The sequence below is a fragment of the Tauraco erythrolophus genome, chromosome Z (assembly GCF_009769465.1).
Source record: "Tauraco erythrolophus isolate bTauEry1 chromosome Z, bTauEry1.pri, whole genome shotgun sequence".
In the NCBI taxonomy this organism is placed as follows: Eukaryota; Metazoa; Chordata; class Aves; order Musophagiformes; family Musophagidae; genus Tauraco; species Tauraco erythrolophus.
This window is the reverse complement of record NC_141496.1, coordinates 69964170-69980243: the sequence shown is the minus strand read 5'-3', so window position 1 is coordinate 69980243 and position 16074 is coordinate 69964170. Positions and strand designations below refer to the sequence as shown.

General features: G+C 39.2%; 1 protein-coding gene across 1 annotated transcript; it reads left to right on the top strand.

Annotated features, from left to right (window-relative positions):
* The first annotated feature begins 540 nt into the window (after positions 1-540).
* Positions 541-783, top strand: LOC104379100 (serine palmitoyltransferase small subunit B-like). The gene has a single exon (XM_009986298.1). It carries the CDS (start codon positions 541-543, stop codon positions 781-783), a length of 243 nt encoding a protein of 80 aa, XP_009984600.1.
* Positions 784-16074: the final 15291 nt, after the last annotated feature.

Genomic DNA, 16074 nt, shown 5'->3' with positions numbered 1-16074 from the left:
TCATGAAATATTATCTCTTAGGCTAAAAAGATTAAAAAATTACAGAAAGTACAAATGTATATCATAGAAATTGCATTAATAATCTAATCCTATTACTTGTATTCTGCTCAAAGACAGTGTAGAGGGGAAATAATTTTTTTCCATATTTTGATGACTCAGGAAAAGCATTAAAAAATCTTAACCAGTCATAGTTATAGAAGTCCTTTAGAAGCTTTTCAATTTTAAGACTTTTTCATCTGAGGAAATATAAGCACTGTAACAACTTCAGAGACTTTTTCTTTTGACTTTTAAAAATATGATTTGCATTAAGTAAAAAGCAGAGAACTTTTTATTTTTGCTTAGAATACTTTATAGTTTAGTGCTTTTTAAATGAAATTATGTCACAAAATCAAAAATAACTATTTTTGATGGAAATCAAAATAGGGATTTTGATGGAAATCAAAATTGGGAGACCGGCCCCCGTCTCGGCCGAGGCCGGCAGGGCGCGGAGCGGGGTGCGGAGCGGGGCGGTCGTCTTCTTAAAACCACTGAAAGCTGAAGATGGATATTAAGCGTGTGAAGGACTATATCCACTGGCTGTACTACCAGTACCTACTGATCACCTGCAGCTACGTGCTGGAGCCCTGGGAGCAGTCCATGTTCCACACCATCACCGTGACTGTTTTCGCTATGGTGGTGTACACGGCTTACGTCTTCGTCCCCATCCACGTCTGCCTAGCTTTCAAGTTCTTCTCCCAGATATTTGGAGGCCAGCCCGAGAGCGCGGTTTCCATCGTGAACTGAACTTGCCTGAGTAGTGATTAGCAGCTCCTTGCAACTTGTGACGGGCAATGTCTTCTTCAATTCTGTGTATTTATTCTGAAGCAGTTTTGCAGTTACCAAAACAGCATTTTCTCTTACAAAACATGGCTTGCTTAATTACCAGAGCTGAAAACAGAGAGTTGTAGAACACTGGAACAGGTTGCCCAGAGAGGTGGTGGATGCTCCATCCCTGGAAACGTTCAAGGCCAGGTTGGACGAGGCCCTGAGCAACCTGATCTAGTTGGAGATATCTCTGTTCCTTGCAGGGGGGTTGGACTAGATGACCTTTGAAGGTCCCTTCCAGCCCTAACCATTCTATGATTCTATGATTCTATGAAATGAATAGCACAGGAACTATTTTTATAGTTCAGAGAAATGCTGTGGAAAGTAAATTTGATTTATGAAGCTGATCACAGATTGTGAACTTTAACATTAAAGCGAAAAGAATGTTTGGTTTTGAAATCACTGATGCAGCCTGAACCGAAATAAAACAACATGTGAAGGAAAGGCAAGGAATATATATACATATACACACAAAGTAAAGTGCTGTAAGTCACAAGATGTACATACTCTCTAATTACAGAGGAAAGGACAAATCTGAGTCTGAAGTGCTTGAACAGGAAATCGCCACTTACCTGGACAGAATTTTGAGAACTTATGTCTATTTTGGCTGAACAGAGAATGGGGAAATCTGTCTTGGTCCTAGGCTAGACAAAAGTGTATGATTAATGTAGATTTGTGCCCAGAAGTAGATCATGTGAAATCATTTTGCTCAGTTGCTGCAAAGTACTGTAGTCTGTGTGCTCTCAGTGGAGCATTTCCATAGTGCAAAGCACAGGTGTGCCATATCTAGGTCTCTGCTTCTTCTCCACATCCTTGCCTCAAACCAAAAACATGACAAACAGAGGGAAGAGGGGACAGAAGACAGCTGTAGTGTACTATGTCAATCCTCCTCTGGCAGTGACTGGAAGTTGCTTTGGAGCCAGGTCCTACTAGCCCAAGCTCTGGTACAGAGCATAGAAATATTCTGTGTTCTTGGGATGAGGAAGGGCTTAGGAAGCCTTTTAGCAATAATAATATAATATTTATGATGAGTTCCAGGTGGCCCTTTCTTCCCAAAAATCAATGGTTTGCCGATTTTATAATATGGGAGTATCTCTTAGTATCAGTGTATTGACACTCAGCTTTCATAAGCACCTGTGACACACTAGCCTGTGTTCAGCAAATGGGCTTTAGCAGTACCTTCCTGAAAATCTTTGTGTGGACAACTGAATGCTGTGTGACTCACGTCTAGGACTCCTCTTAGAATTTCTGTCAGCATCTCAGATTATCAAGGTTTGAGCTGTACATCTTGCAAAGAAGCTTTCTTAAGGCAATGATTTTAGAATTCAGGCTGATGATTTTCAAGAAAAACATGTTAATTTGTGGGGAACTTTGTACTTCTACAGTTTGGGGAAGCAAACATGTTGGCGATGAATGAGCTCAGGCTTGCTGAAAAAAATTGTTGCTCTTTGCTAGGTTAACTTTTATCCCAGTTGTGCTATTCTGTCGTATTCTCCAGTGAAATTCTTTCTATAGGGCAACCTAGAAAGCAATTTGAGGAAATGGTGTCTCTCCAGAAGAAACGTTTTTGTGTGTTTACAGAACTGTTTCTCCACTGACAGATCCTACACCACACAAACACTCTTCTTTTGTCTTCAACAGAGATGTCTTTTCCAGCAGATTACATATTCTTTGGGTTTGTGTACAGAATGTTTTTTTAACTGTGTCCTGACTCTCGAAATCTAGTCAATTACCGACTGCATTACTTATTTGTTTTGCTTTGTCTGCTGTACAACATAGGAAGTTTTTCCAATGGGCTGAATTGTGTGTTATTTGGTCGGTTTCAGTTTTAGACTTTGCCTTACCGATGGCTTCTCAAATGCTGGGAAATGTCTTGAAACTCCTACAAAATGGATTTGATCCTTTACCGTTCAAGTGAAAGTAGCATTTTCATAAGGTGACACTCATAACCATGTTGAATAATACTGCTTAACAGTAGAGTACTGAATTTAAGCATAGCTTACTCTTATATGCCTCCAAGAAAATGGAAGTGGAAGCGAAAATACTACATTTCGGCTTGGTCAGCAGCTGTCCTTCTCTTCACCCACACTGCGCATGCTCTATATTGGTTGAAAGCCAACCGTCTCCTGGGCTGTATCCAAAGAAGAGCGGCCAGGAGGTTGAGGGAGGTGATTCTGCCCCTCTACTCTGCTCTCGTGAGACCCCACCTGGAGTACTGCATTCAGCTCTGGAGTCCCCAACACAAGAAGAACATGGAGCTGCTGGAGCGGGTCCAGAGGAGGGCCACAAAGATGATCCGAGGGCTGGAGCACCTCTCCTATGAAGACAGGCTGAGAGAGTTGGGACTGTTCAGCCTGGAGAAGAGAAGGTTCTAGCAGCCTTCCAGTACTTAAAGGGGGCCTACAGGAAAGCTGGAGAGGGACTTTTTCCAAGAGCATGTAGTGATAGGACAAGGGGCAATGGCTTTAAACTGAAAGAGGGTAGATTTAAATTAGATATAAAGAAGAAATTTTTTACAATGAAGGGGGTGAAACACTGGAACATGTTGCCCAGAGAAGTTGTAGATGCGCCATCCCTGGAAGTGTTCAAGGCCAGGTTGGATGAGGCTTTGGGCAACCTGGTGTAGTGGAGGGTTTTCGTTCTCATGACAGGGGTGTTGGAACTAGATGATCTTTGAGGTCCCTTCCAACTCTAACCATTCTATGATTCCATGAAAACATACTGCTAGGTCAGGACTATGGGTTCCTGAGAGGTAACCCAGCGCAGCCCCTGTCACAAGGGAGGATTTGCGGTATTGCTCATGTTCTTGAGCTATATCACCCAATCTGTCTTGGAGGCTTGTGCTGTTCACAACTCTACCACCTATCACCTCCGTCAATCTGATGCTGCAGTGATTCACCACCTTCACCTTCTGCTCATGCTATTCTAAGCTCTGAGGTTTCTGTGTAGTGGGGTCCAAGAGTCACAGAAGTTGCCTAAGAGTTGATTCAGGGCAAGTTCCCAGCTTGTTCAGTGCTGTCCCAAATCAGTCCTGATCGCTATTTCGGAAATAGTCTTACAGCTGTGACTATGGTGAGGAAGACCTCTCTCATAGCTGTTCTGACCAGGTTTCCCTCTTAATGTACTCTTATTCTCTAGCTCTCTTTGCTCAAGTAACAGGCAGATGTATATAGTATATAGATACATAGCATATGTATAACATAATTGAGCCAGGTGGTACATTTCATTCGCAATGACAAAGTTTATTATAACACAAAATGGTGTTACTGTATAGAGAATTTAACCATTTGTATCTAGTACTTCAAGAATTCCTTTAGTTACCTTTCTTTAATGTATCATCAACAGCACTTCATAACTCTAACAAGCTATCTAAATTATGCCTTGAAATTATTTCCTCTTTCTCATACAATCTAATGATATTTAAATAATGAATAATGACATTATCATCATGACATCATTCATGACAGGGGGATTGGAACTAGATGATCTTTGACGTGCCTTCCAGCCCTAACTATTCTGTGATTCTATAGGTGCTGACCAGCCTATACAATCTCTGTCGCATTTCTTGCACCTTTATTCCATGTGCCAAGTAATGCCTTAGCTTGCTGGCTGTCACAGCCCGTGTATCTTTATCTCCTTGATTCTGGTATTTACATTTCCAGATCAGAATTTTATTGTTTAAGCCAATTTGAACTTGCAATCATTGTATCAAAGCACTGTTCATTCTTATCTCCAAGTTTCCTCTTGGTCCAGTAAATTTTAGGAGATTTCGTCTGTCTGTTTTGATGGGTTGCTCCATATTCCAACTACTATTCTCTGTCTCAGGAAGGATTCGTTTTGATCAATTAAAACTGCAAGACTTACTCTTTTATCTTTTCAGTTGTTTTTTATTTTTAAATTAAAAACTATTACTTTGATATATTCCCTTTTCATATTAAGTAAAGCAGTCCGATTTCTGTCTCAGGTCTTGAGTGAACATTAACTGAAACCACCATTTCAGTTAGTCCCTTACAATTACATTTTTCAGCTCTGCTGGGCCATTTACCTGCCCTCACCTTCCATCCGCTGCCACTGCACTTCTACGTGTCCTATGGGACTGCTTTTCTGTGGGCAGTCGGTCCAAGGCTGCTCTGCCCTTTCCCATGCAATTAAAGTCTGACAGTCTCTCTGTAACATGTCCTGTGTGTTCCTGATGTCCTTCCTTAGAGTTTCTGTATTTGAGTATTGAAACAGTTTAAAAACAGAGTTCCTGATTGAAGTTGCACCTACCTTTATGCAGTTGGTCATCTCAGCTGTTTAAATGAGGTTGAAACAGGACGGGTGGTCTCACAGCAGCAGCCAAAGCGAATATCTGAGCTTTTCTGCCTTTTTCTGAAAAGAAAAGGAAAGTGTAAAAGAAAATTGCAAGATGTCCTGTGAAACTCCAGATCCGTCTTTCTACAAGCCTGCAATATAACTAAGTTGTATGTATTTGAATATCCCAGTCAGAATTTAAGTCAGTAACCTCATTCCGCATGACATAAAAGGCAACATACAAGATTAGTGTGAGAAAAGAGACATGGTCTGCAAATCCCAATAAATATCTCCAGGGCCAGTGAAAACTGTCCTTCACAATTACTCTCGTTAACAAGCAGAGGAAGAAAGAAACTCCACCTAATTAAACATAGTTATCACAGAAAAAAATGTAGAAGGGTAAATCACTGGCTGAAACAAGCTATCTGTGCACTAAATGGAACAGTTCTCAAAGGAAAATGCCGAGGCATGCAGGACAAGAGGCAATAGATCACGCAATCAGTAACAGCAACTTTAACAACGTGCTATTTAAAAAAAACTGCTGATAAAAAAACCAAAGAATTTGAAGTTGGTGGTGATACAGAATCAGTTGTTTGTCAGGACATATTGTAGATACACAAGAATACATCCTACAATTAACTCATTTATTATAGCAGATTAAATAACAAAAGACAAATTTCAAATAAAGACAGTGATAAAATGTTTGAAGAAAGGCTATCCACCAGGGACTTCCCAGTCAAAAGGAGAAAATAAAGATCTCAATTTTGCAAAATATTAACAAAAATTGTCCCATTCACCTTAATTTAAAACATGTGTGTTGTCCTAAGATGGTACTGTGCATGCAGATGAGCCCATTTTAAGCAGTTTTGGACTCAGTTGAGATTTTCAGGGTTTTACAGAGCCAAGATTTAAAGTTCTGTTTTTTTTTTCTGGATGCATGTTGCTTTTTGGTAGTAGGTTGAGCTATTTTATCACTCAGCACTTCAAAATGTTTTAACATTTTAGGCAAAATAATACTTTGCTAGAACAGAGTCCATGTCAATATTTTTTCCCTTGATAGACCTAAATCCGTGTGCCACACAAAAGATTGAGGACGATGCATCATTTGAAAAGAACTTCTGTTTTAGGAAATACCCTACACTAAATTATCTTTAATATTCTAAGTTATATTTGGTCCATCTAAACAATTAAATCCATTCCCCTGCTAAGTAAGATTATCATGTATCCTAAAGCCCAGATTTATGTTTGTTGTGCCTTTTTTCCTGAGCAGTAATTGAATCTACAAAAGCTGACATGGTTGGAATATTACCCTGGTCACCTCCATTTTCTTGCCTCATTTTAGGATTCTCAGGGAAGGATCTCAAGGCTTTTCAACTTAAAAGCAATCGCATGCATTTAAATAAAACAATAAGAAGGGAAAAATATACCCCAGCTCCCCTGCATACATGCAATGGCTATTAAAAGAGATTTTTTAGAAATAATTTCCTGATGACTGCTTTGTGGACACGCTTACTTATCTCTAAGCATTAGATAAACAGCATATTTATGGATATATAAACATTTATCAGACACTATACTTAGATTTTATATACTGAGGAGTGCTTGCAAGTGTGGAGTGATTCATGCTTCAATATCAAGAATGTATTTTACTGCAGTTTATAGTTGGCCTATGAACAGTATGACAGCAGCTGTCTTCTCTTGCAACTCAAAATGGTGCATTAGGTACTTCTCCAGAGAGGACTCTACCACACTTTACAGGCAGCAGAGAAAATCAGACTTACTTCATCTTCAGTAGGGGATGTTCTCAGGACCTTTGGCTATGCTTAGAAAACAGAAAGCGCATAAAGGAAGATAGATCCAAGCATTGCACTGCAGCATGTAATGAACTGCATTTCCTCCTGTATTACTTCAGAAATTACATCCATAATAATTAGTTTATATTTTGGATAGGGCTTTTTTTAATCATAAAAAGTACTTTGTTTAGAATAGTGTTTTGTTCTTACATGTATTATTTGTATGTTTCTGTGTTTTCTGCAGATTCCTTGTGGGTTTTTTTGGCACATTTAAGAACAGATGAAGATGTTTTTAAAATGGCATAGTTCTATTCATGATCCAAAATTACTAACAGGTTGCATACGTCGTCTAGTATTTATAGAAACAAACACAAATTAAGGAGAAGTGCCAAATATGGGAGTTTTTTTAAGTGTTAAAATCCATAATCAAGTTCTGTGTTGTCGTGGGTTAGGCCGATCCGGCAACTAAACCCCATGCAGCTCTCCCACCCCAGTAAAATGGAGAGGAGAAAAATGTAATAAAAGAGCTGAGGATCGAGACAGGAACACAGGAGCACCCACCAACCACGGTCCCGGGCAAAAGAGGCTTTTTCTTAAAGCAAAACTATTTATTAACAGCTACCTAGAAAGAGAAAAGCAAACAAAAACGGTTACTTGAGAGGATAACAAGAAAACCAAGGCTAGATCTTACAAACACCACTCCCCCCCCCTCTCTGCCTCTTCTTCCCGGCTCTACCTCCTCCCCCCAGCGGCGCATGAGGGCAGGGAATGGAGGAGTGCAGGTCAGTTCATTCCAAGTTGTTACTGCCGCTTCTCTTAAAGGAAAAGGAGTCCTTACACCATTGTCCCTTGCTCCAGTGGATCCCCTACTCACGGCGAAAGCGTGAATACTACCCGCTGGGAGGCAAATCCTTACCCCATCGGATTTGCCCCAAGTGCGGGCTTTACCAGTCCTGGACCTTTAAGGAGCTGTAGCCACTCGCTCTGGCGTGGGTCATCATACAGACTTTAAATGCGCTCCGGCGTGGGTCGTCATATCGACCTGAAATGCGCCTCCGTACAGACTTAGATGCGTAAATGCGCCTCGACCTGTGCCCAGGATTCACAAAAGTCTCAGGCTCAGGCATCTCCTTTAACGAAACACCTCCCCCACGGACTCTAGATGCGTACCGTACTCAGGCTCTGGCATCTCTTCTCGACGTGGGTCCTCCACGGGCTGCGAGTGGGTCTCTGCTTGCTCCACCGAGGACTTGTTTGCAAAGGGGCTGCTGGCAAGGGGGACTCAGCCGCGGCACACGTTGTTCCGTCCCATCTTCACTGACCTCTTATCTGTGTGGCCGTTTCTCTCAGATCTCAGTCCTGTCTGGGTGAACTTGGCCCGGTGGGCGCCCCGGCAGCGGGGCTCTCCCCGAGCTCCCCAAGCGCCTCCGCCGCCGCCATCCTCGACGGGGCGGGCATCGGCACAGAGCGGGCACGCGCCCGGCCCAGGCCGCCGTCTCCTCGCTCCTGGGCACAGGCACACCTTTCCGGTTCCTTTGTCCGACGTAAATAGGGCAATTCGCAGAGGCGCCGATTGGCTCAAGCCCCGAGGGGGATGGGAGTCCGGTCTGATGGGCAGCTTCTGCCACCCGGACCTCCCCTACACACTTCAAACCATAACATGTGTTTAAAGAAAAATGCATCTAAAGCATACACTGGAATAAACAGGAAACTACAGTCATTACATTATTTTCAAATGCTGCACTTTTGAAGGCTTTAAAGAAGGACAAGATTCACTTTCATGGTGCAGATATGTAAAAAATATTCTATATTACTTACATGGAGTGTTTTGACAAGCTGTTGAGTTAATCCATCAGGAAGTCAAAGCACTAAAGCGGAGCAGCACAGAGCCAACATTACAGAAGCTGGCTCAGTCTATACCCACTCCTCTGACATGATCTGCAAAGGGCAGAACCGATTCATATCCCACTTGGATTTTATCTTATTGCCATCCTAAGCACTTACTCATCAGCCCTGGTCAACTTGCTGTGCCATGCTTCATACTTTAGGGCCTGGATTAAAGATTGATGGGTAAATAATACTCTAAATCTATGTTGTTGCATCTTAATTTCAGCAAAATTTCTGATAATGAGGAAACGCAATCCAAATATTATATTTATGTTAATCCCATCATCTAACAATAGATTCAAAATGCAAAAAATACAAAAGTAGACTGGTTATGTTGATAGTACCACAGTAGGATGCTTTTCAAATGGAATACTGCATTTAATTTGAACAGTTTCCAAGAAAGCACACTCTGAGAATATCTGTTGTGTCAGATCCTAAAAATAAGGAGAAATAGCTGACCTTCTAGTATGTGAATGAACTACAACACTGGCTGTTAAATTTACCTGAGCTCTGAGTAATAACTCAGAAAACATACAACTGGGTGAATTTTAAAGTGTACAGGTATCTCATAACTCCATATTTAGGTAGAGTCTCAACATAATGTTTGAACATTTAAAGGTTTGAACTCTTCTGCCAAAAGTAATGACTAAGTCCTTTTGTATATCTACCACACACGTTTTTTTTTCAATCTATTTGTGTTTGGCTTCTTGTTAAATTCTATGTTGTGTTTTATTATTAATGTGTTATAATTGATTACTTGCCCATATTGTTGTTTTTTTCCTATGTAGACCTACTTCAGAGAATCTTTCACATCATAACAACTTTCTGAACAGGGATGCATATTTCAGTCAAGACCAGAAAAAAACAGAAAATAAAAATGCACTTATTGACCTGATGAATTCTTTAATACCATCCCTCCCTGTTTTCAATGTCTTCTATGCTTGTATTATTAATTTTTAAACTGATAATATGGAGCTGCCATGTCAATAAATTGCAACCTTATACTGATATACAAAAATATATATGTCTGCAGATGATGTTCTTACTCTTCGAAGTAGTAAAATAGCCGAGGAAGAAAGGTCTCTCCATTTGTCAGCTTCAGCTGTCTAGTAGCTGCAAAAAGAAATTCCATTCTATTTTTCAATCACAGACTCACTGGATTGACAAGACTTCTGGTAGGTCATGTCATCTATGCAGTATTTAATCTTTGATGTTTAAATAGAGAACAGAAGAAAAAGAAAAAAACAATGAAGTAGATATCCTTGAGTTCACTAATAATCTTCAACTTATACATAAATCCCAAATTATATGCAATTTCTATGTTTTTAATAAAAGTTATCTCTAGTGCCATATGACATGTAAGGCTCTCCTTCTTTTCTGTGCTAAAAATGCTCTAAATCACGTCTTCTCTTCATATAAATCTGTAAACATGTCAATGTATACACACATTGACAAATGGAACAAAAGGGTTGTTCTAAACCTTAGCTGAGAATTAAAAATGAAGTCAGCACTTCTCAAAGTCTATTTTTAATAAAAGAGAAATGAAATCAACTTTCTTTTTGCAGGAAAGTTGAAATACCATCACTTTGTATGGAACATAAGTAAAACAGGCTGATAATTTTTTAATTTTTCAGGACTTCAATTATTACTAGCTGTTAGGATAATAAGCTCTCAAAGGGCAGACCTGCTAAAGATGAAATAAGATTGACTGGGACCTATTTTGTCTTTCATTTATGTGAAAATAATTTCAACTATTAGAATCATAGAATGATTTGGGTTGGAAAGGACCTTAAAGATCATCTAGTTCCAACCCTCCTAACACAGGCAGGAACACCTTCCACTAGACCAGGTTGCTTAAAGCCTCATCCAACCTTGAACACTTCCAGGGATGGGGCAGCCACAACTCCTCTGGGCAACTTGTTCCAGTGCCTCACCACCCTCTGAGTGAAAAATTTTTTCCTTATATCTAACATAAATCTATCCTCTTTCAGTTTAAAACCATTGCCCCTTGTCTTATCACTACATGCCCTTGTAAAAGGTCCCTCTCCACCTTTCTCATAGGCCTCCTTTAGGTCCTGGAAGACTGCTATAAGATCACCCCAGAGCCTTCCCTTCTGCAGGCTGAACAGCCCCAACTCTTTCAGCCTGTCTTCATAGGAGAGGTGCTCCAGCCCTCTGATCATCTTCGTGGCCCTCCGCTGGACTTGCTCTAACAGCTCCATGTCCTTCTTGTGTTGGGGACTCCAGAGCTGAATGCAGTACTCCAGGTGGGTTCTCTTGAGAGCAGAGTAGACGGGCAGAATCACCTCCCTTTACCTACTGGCCACACTTCTTTCGATGCAGCCCAGGATATAGTTGGCTTTCTGGGCTGCCAGTGCACATTACCAACTCATGTAGAGCTTCTCATCCACCAGCATCAAGTCCTTTTCCTTGGGGCTGCTCTCAATCTATTCTTTGCTCAGCCTCTGATTGTGCTTGGAATTGCCAATTGTCAGCAGACTTGCTGAGGGTGCACTCAATCCCATTGTCCATGTCACCAACAGAAATGTTAAACAGCACTGGCCCCACTACCGACTCCTGAGGAACACCACTCATTACTGGCTTCCACTTGGACATCGAGCTGTTGACTGCAGCTCTCTGAGTGTGACCATCCAGACAATTCCTAATCCAGCGAGTGGTCCATCTGTCAAATCCATGTCTCCCCAATTTAGAGACAAGGATGTTGTGCGGGACAGTGTCAAATGCTTTGGACAAGTCCAGGTAGATGATGTCAGTTGCTCTTCCCTTATCCACCAATGCTGTAACTCTGTTGTAGAAGGCCACCAAATTTGTCGGGCACAATTTGCCCTTAGTGAAACCATGATGGCTGTCACCAGTCAGCCCCCCCCTATCTTCCATGTGCCTTTGCATAATTGCCAGGAGGATCTGCTCCATGATCTTGCTGGGCACAGAGGTGAGACTGACTGGCCTGTAGTTCCTCAGGTATTCTTTTTTTTTCCTTTTTTTAAAAATATAGGCTATGTTTCTCCCCAGTCAGTGGGAAGTTCACTGGACTGCCACAACTTCTCAAATACGATGGATAATATTTTAGCAACCATTTTCTGAATTTATTTCTGGAATTATGATATTGTTGAAGTAGTAGAGGAGCAATTTTAAACACACTGTCTAGGAACCAGAAGAAAACATATATAAATGAGATAAATTCATGATTAGATTGATTCAGCCTCTGGAGACTGTCTTTTCTAGTAAAGTACCAATTTTACCATTACAAAGATTTTCTCTACATAACCTACATTGAATATGAGATGGAGTCAGATCTTTCAATACCAAGCCCAGCCAATCAGAATACATCTAATTTATCCAAAATAGTCTCTGTCTTTCCTTTTCCTATTCCAAGCAGGTCTCACTCCTTTTCCTCCAGTGCTATTTGGCCTATCCAACTGCACACAGAAAATGGAAACACATAGTTAGTGCACAAAAATCTTTAGCACTGGATTGTATAAAACCCAATTAAAACCAAAGCGAATACCTTTGTTATTATTTTGCATGTAGCACCCTTTAAAATAAAACAGATATTTACCAAACTTTACCAGCTACAGGGAGATCTGAGGGTGGATGAGTCTGTTGCCACTAATGAATGCACTAAAAAAATAAGATTCGTCATTATTAATTCCCAAGCTGTCTATAAAGTGGTATTTTAAACTTCATAATAATCCTTTTTATATATGTTATACAATTCTCATTTTAAAAACTGCATTTACTTCCTTAACAATGAACTATAAAGAGATTGAATGCAGTAAAGCATCTGTTCAAGAGTTGCAATTTGAGAGGATGTAGTCATGACACAATTTATTTGCTTTACTTTCATATAACACCATGTCATAAAGTTAATGTGTTCCAGTTAATGCTCTCCTTACACTTTCATTGAAAGTTACTACTACAGGAGCATGACACGCATATTGAATATTAAAGATATTCACATCTGAAGCTCAGGGCCAGATAAGTGATAACTGCTGGAGCTAATAAAAATATATTGGGGGACAAGTTACGTTCTGTGTGATTTCCACTTTTTTTTTTACTTTTTTTTTCTTCAGTCAACTTTGGAAAATATCAGTATGGAAATGTTACCGTAGTGTCTGATGGAAATCTTTGTTTGTCACTAGTCATTGTATTATTGTCCAACATAGTAAAAATTTGCTGACTTGGATGGCACCTTCTGCATAATACCATACTCTATCTTTCTTAGTCATTGTGATATAGATTATTTCTGTTATTCCATGAACGATGTAGTTAAGTTTAAATAAATAAATAAATAAATATTTTTTAAAAGATAATTCACAGGTACTTTCGATGACAGAGTAATATTCAAATTGAATTTTCTTCAATGTTAGGCCAAAAACAAGGGTGCTAATTTCTTTGTTAGAGAGTTAGTATTTTGCCATTAGCAAATAGTTTTCATAAGTTGATCCAAGTAGCTGAAAATCCTTTCAGCAGTCAAAATATTTTTTTATTTGAAAACATCTAATTGTCTCAAGCTAAAATATTGTAGTCTCTTATTTAGAAAGAAAGACTGTTTAGAAATCATACAAACAAATTTTCCAAATAATCAAAACACAGTTTTATAAAATGAGGGTGGGGAAAATGCGTACAAATTACAAGATGGAGGGAGCAGGAGAGAGAAAAAGTTATGATTTCATGGATTTCCCAGATAGGAGAATAAGTGAAAGGTCAAAAGCCTGTCTTAAGAAAAATTAAACCATAGAGAAATTAAAAAAAAAAAAAGAGCGTTGAATTTGCTGAACTGATGAGCCTTAATAACAAAACGCCTTTGAGGAATCAGTTACTAAAGGAGAAGCAAACTCTACAGATAGATTTCTGGAACACAAAATCAATGTTTGCAGAAACAGAAAGCATGCAGGCAGAGAGATAACATGAAGGACTTTAATGTCAAACTTCTTGGACTAAATAAATGTAGAGACATAAGAGATGCAAAATGAAGTGAAAATAATAAATTCATAGTGGAGTTACAAAGGTAAGATACTTTTCTCTCAAAGAAAACAGCAGTAGCTATAATTTCCAAAGCAGAAAATTACTCATGGCTTAGGAGCTTAATGATTTTAAGCTGAGTCTAAGCCATAAAATCAATGATGGAATGAACTAAACAGCTATAATTATAAGATCAATTATCAACTTTAAAAAGCCTTTCAAGCTCAAACCAACAATTTTATCTATAAAAATAGCAGGCATCAATGCCAAGAATCGGGAGCACAAACATGGGGAATATAATGGGAAAATGAGATGCAAATTGCCGTAGCTAGGATGCCAGAGGTGTAACAGCAGTGCATCTGATGTCAGGACTTGCCTCAGAAAAGCACTGCCTCCACAAGGATGGATGGATGTTCCCAGTTCGTTCCAGGATAAAACAGGATAAGTAATTTTAGCAGAAAGCATATACTGCCTTGCATGCTCCATTAACATAGAAAACTATTATCCAAAGACCAGTGTCAAGAAAAAATTTCCAGTTTGCTGTAGAGCCAGCTGGAATGGTATTGTGATCCAAAGAGAAAAATCTATGTGCATGTAGCTATATATTTATGTACCTTAGTTATACAGGTTGCAGAGTTAAAGTGCAGAGGTAAGCGAGCAGTTTAACAAGAACACAGATGATAACCACAGCGTCACACTTTCATTCTTACGATTTGTGTCTGCCATTAACTGATGGAAAGTCTGACAGTTACATGACAAAGATTAAATGACTGCAAAGAATATATGTGCTTTATGTAGTTTAGAAAGACTACAGCTTCTGTTCTATTACATGCACATTACATGTGCCTACACTTTCTCTCATGGTGAAATTGATATCTCTGCCAACCTTTAGAGGGAGCACAATCTTGAATTGTAAATCAAAATTTGCATTTCACTGTTGTCGTAACATAGTGCTACGAAAATTCAAGCAGATTGGTCATCACCCTGAAATGGCATTAATTAATATAATTAATAATTATAAGCTTAGTGTATTCAATGGAAATACTGTATTAGCAGTCAAATGAATAAAATACCTGAGCCAGTTCACATGTTCGGCAATAACTGCAGACTAGTTGGGCTATACAAAAGTAAATAATGTGAGAAAATGGCAGGTGTTTTCAGTTTATATGGTTTCATCAACTTGTTTCTTGAACAAAAAGCTAAAAATTAAAGGCAAAACTAAAGATATGCATTCTCAATTTAATTACTGTTTCCAGATTAACTTCTGGAAATGAAAGCTGGGAATCCAGAGGACACCAACAGACATCTAACTGCCAGAGGAAAACACTACATGTTACAGATAATGCGTTTTCAACACGTGCTAAGATTATCAGGAGCTCAACAATTCATCAGCTCAGAAATTACTGAGAAAATGGGTGGATATACTTGGGATTTATTAAGAATAGGTATGAGTGTCTGGAGCGCAGCTGTATGAATGGAGAGGACTGAAAAACTCATTACGCTGAATAATATTTAGAAAGCTAAAATCTATAAAATTAACAAGGAAGAAAAATCCAAAGTAGATAGGGTGTGCTGAGGTTTATTTGTGCCATAAATGATAAAATGAATGTGCAGAAAAGATTGAAATTCCTTTTCACTATGTTGTTTATATAATATACATTCATCGACCATCAAATTGTATACTGAAAAATAGACTGAAGTCTACCATTGCAGTCAATACTGTATCTACAAACACATCCAAACTGGAACTAAAATGTGCCATGACAGATCATTTGCAGAGAAGCAAACAGAAGCTTTGAAATATTCCTCAAGTGTGGCTGGCTTGTCAGCACAGTTTTATTAATTGTGTGATTTCAAAGGAAGTGTGCTGATTTACAGTGGTGTCAGAGTCCAATACTGTCTGACCAAATTCTTTTAGATATTCCACGTGAGGCATGTAATCATTAGTATCAAATTTGCTTACCTGAAGATAGTTGATGTTACACGGTATTTCTGATTTAGCAGAATGATACAAAATACACTGAAAACACAATACAAATTTAAGTTACATTTAGCAAAATATAGAAGTTACAATACACAGTTCAGTCATAGTACCAATTTGATTCTCATTACTGGTCCTAGAACACACTCATCATCACAACGCTGAGCCTTCCCAGTCACTAGGAAGGCATACATGGGTTGAAGCCAAACCAAGCCCATTGCTTTCTTCAAGATTCTTCTGCTAGTTGTCTGATTTTTATCCTCTATGTTG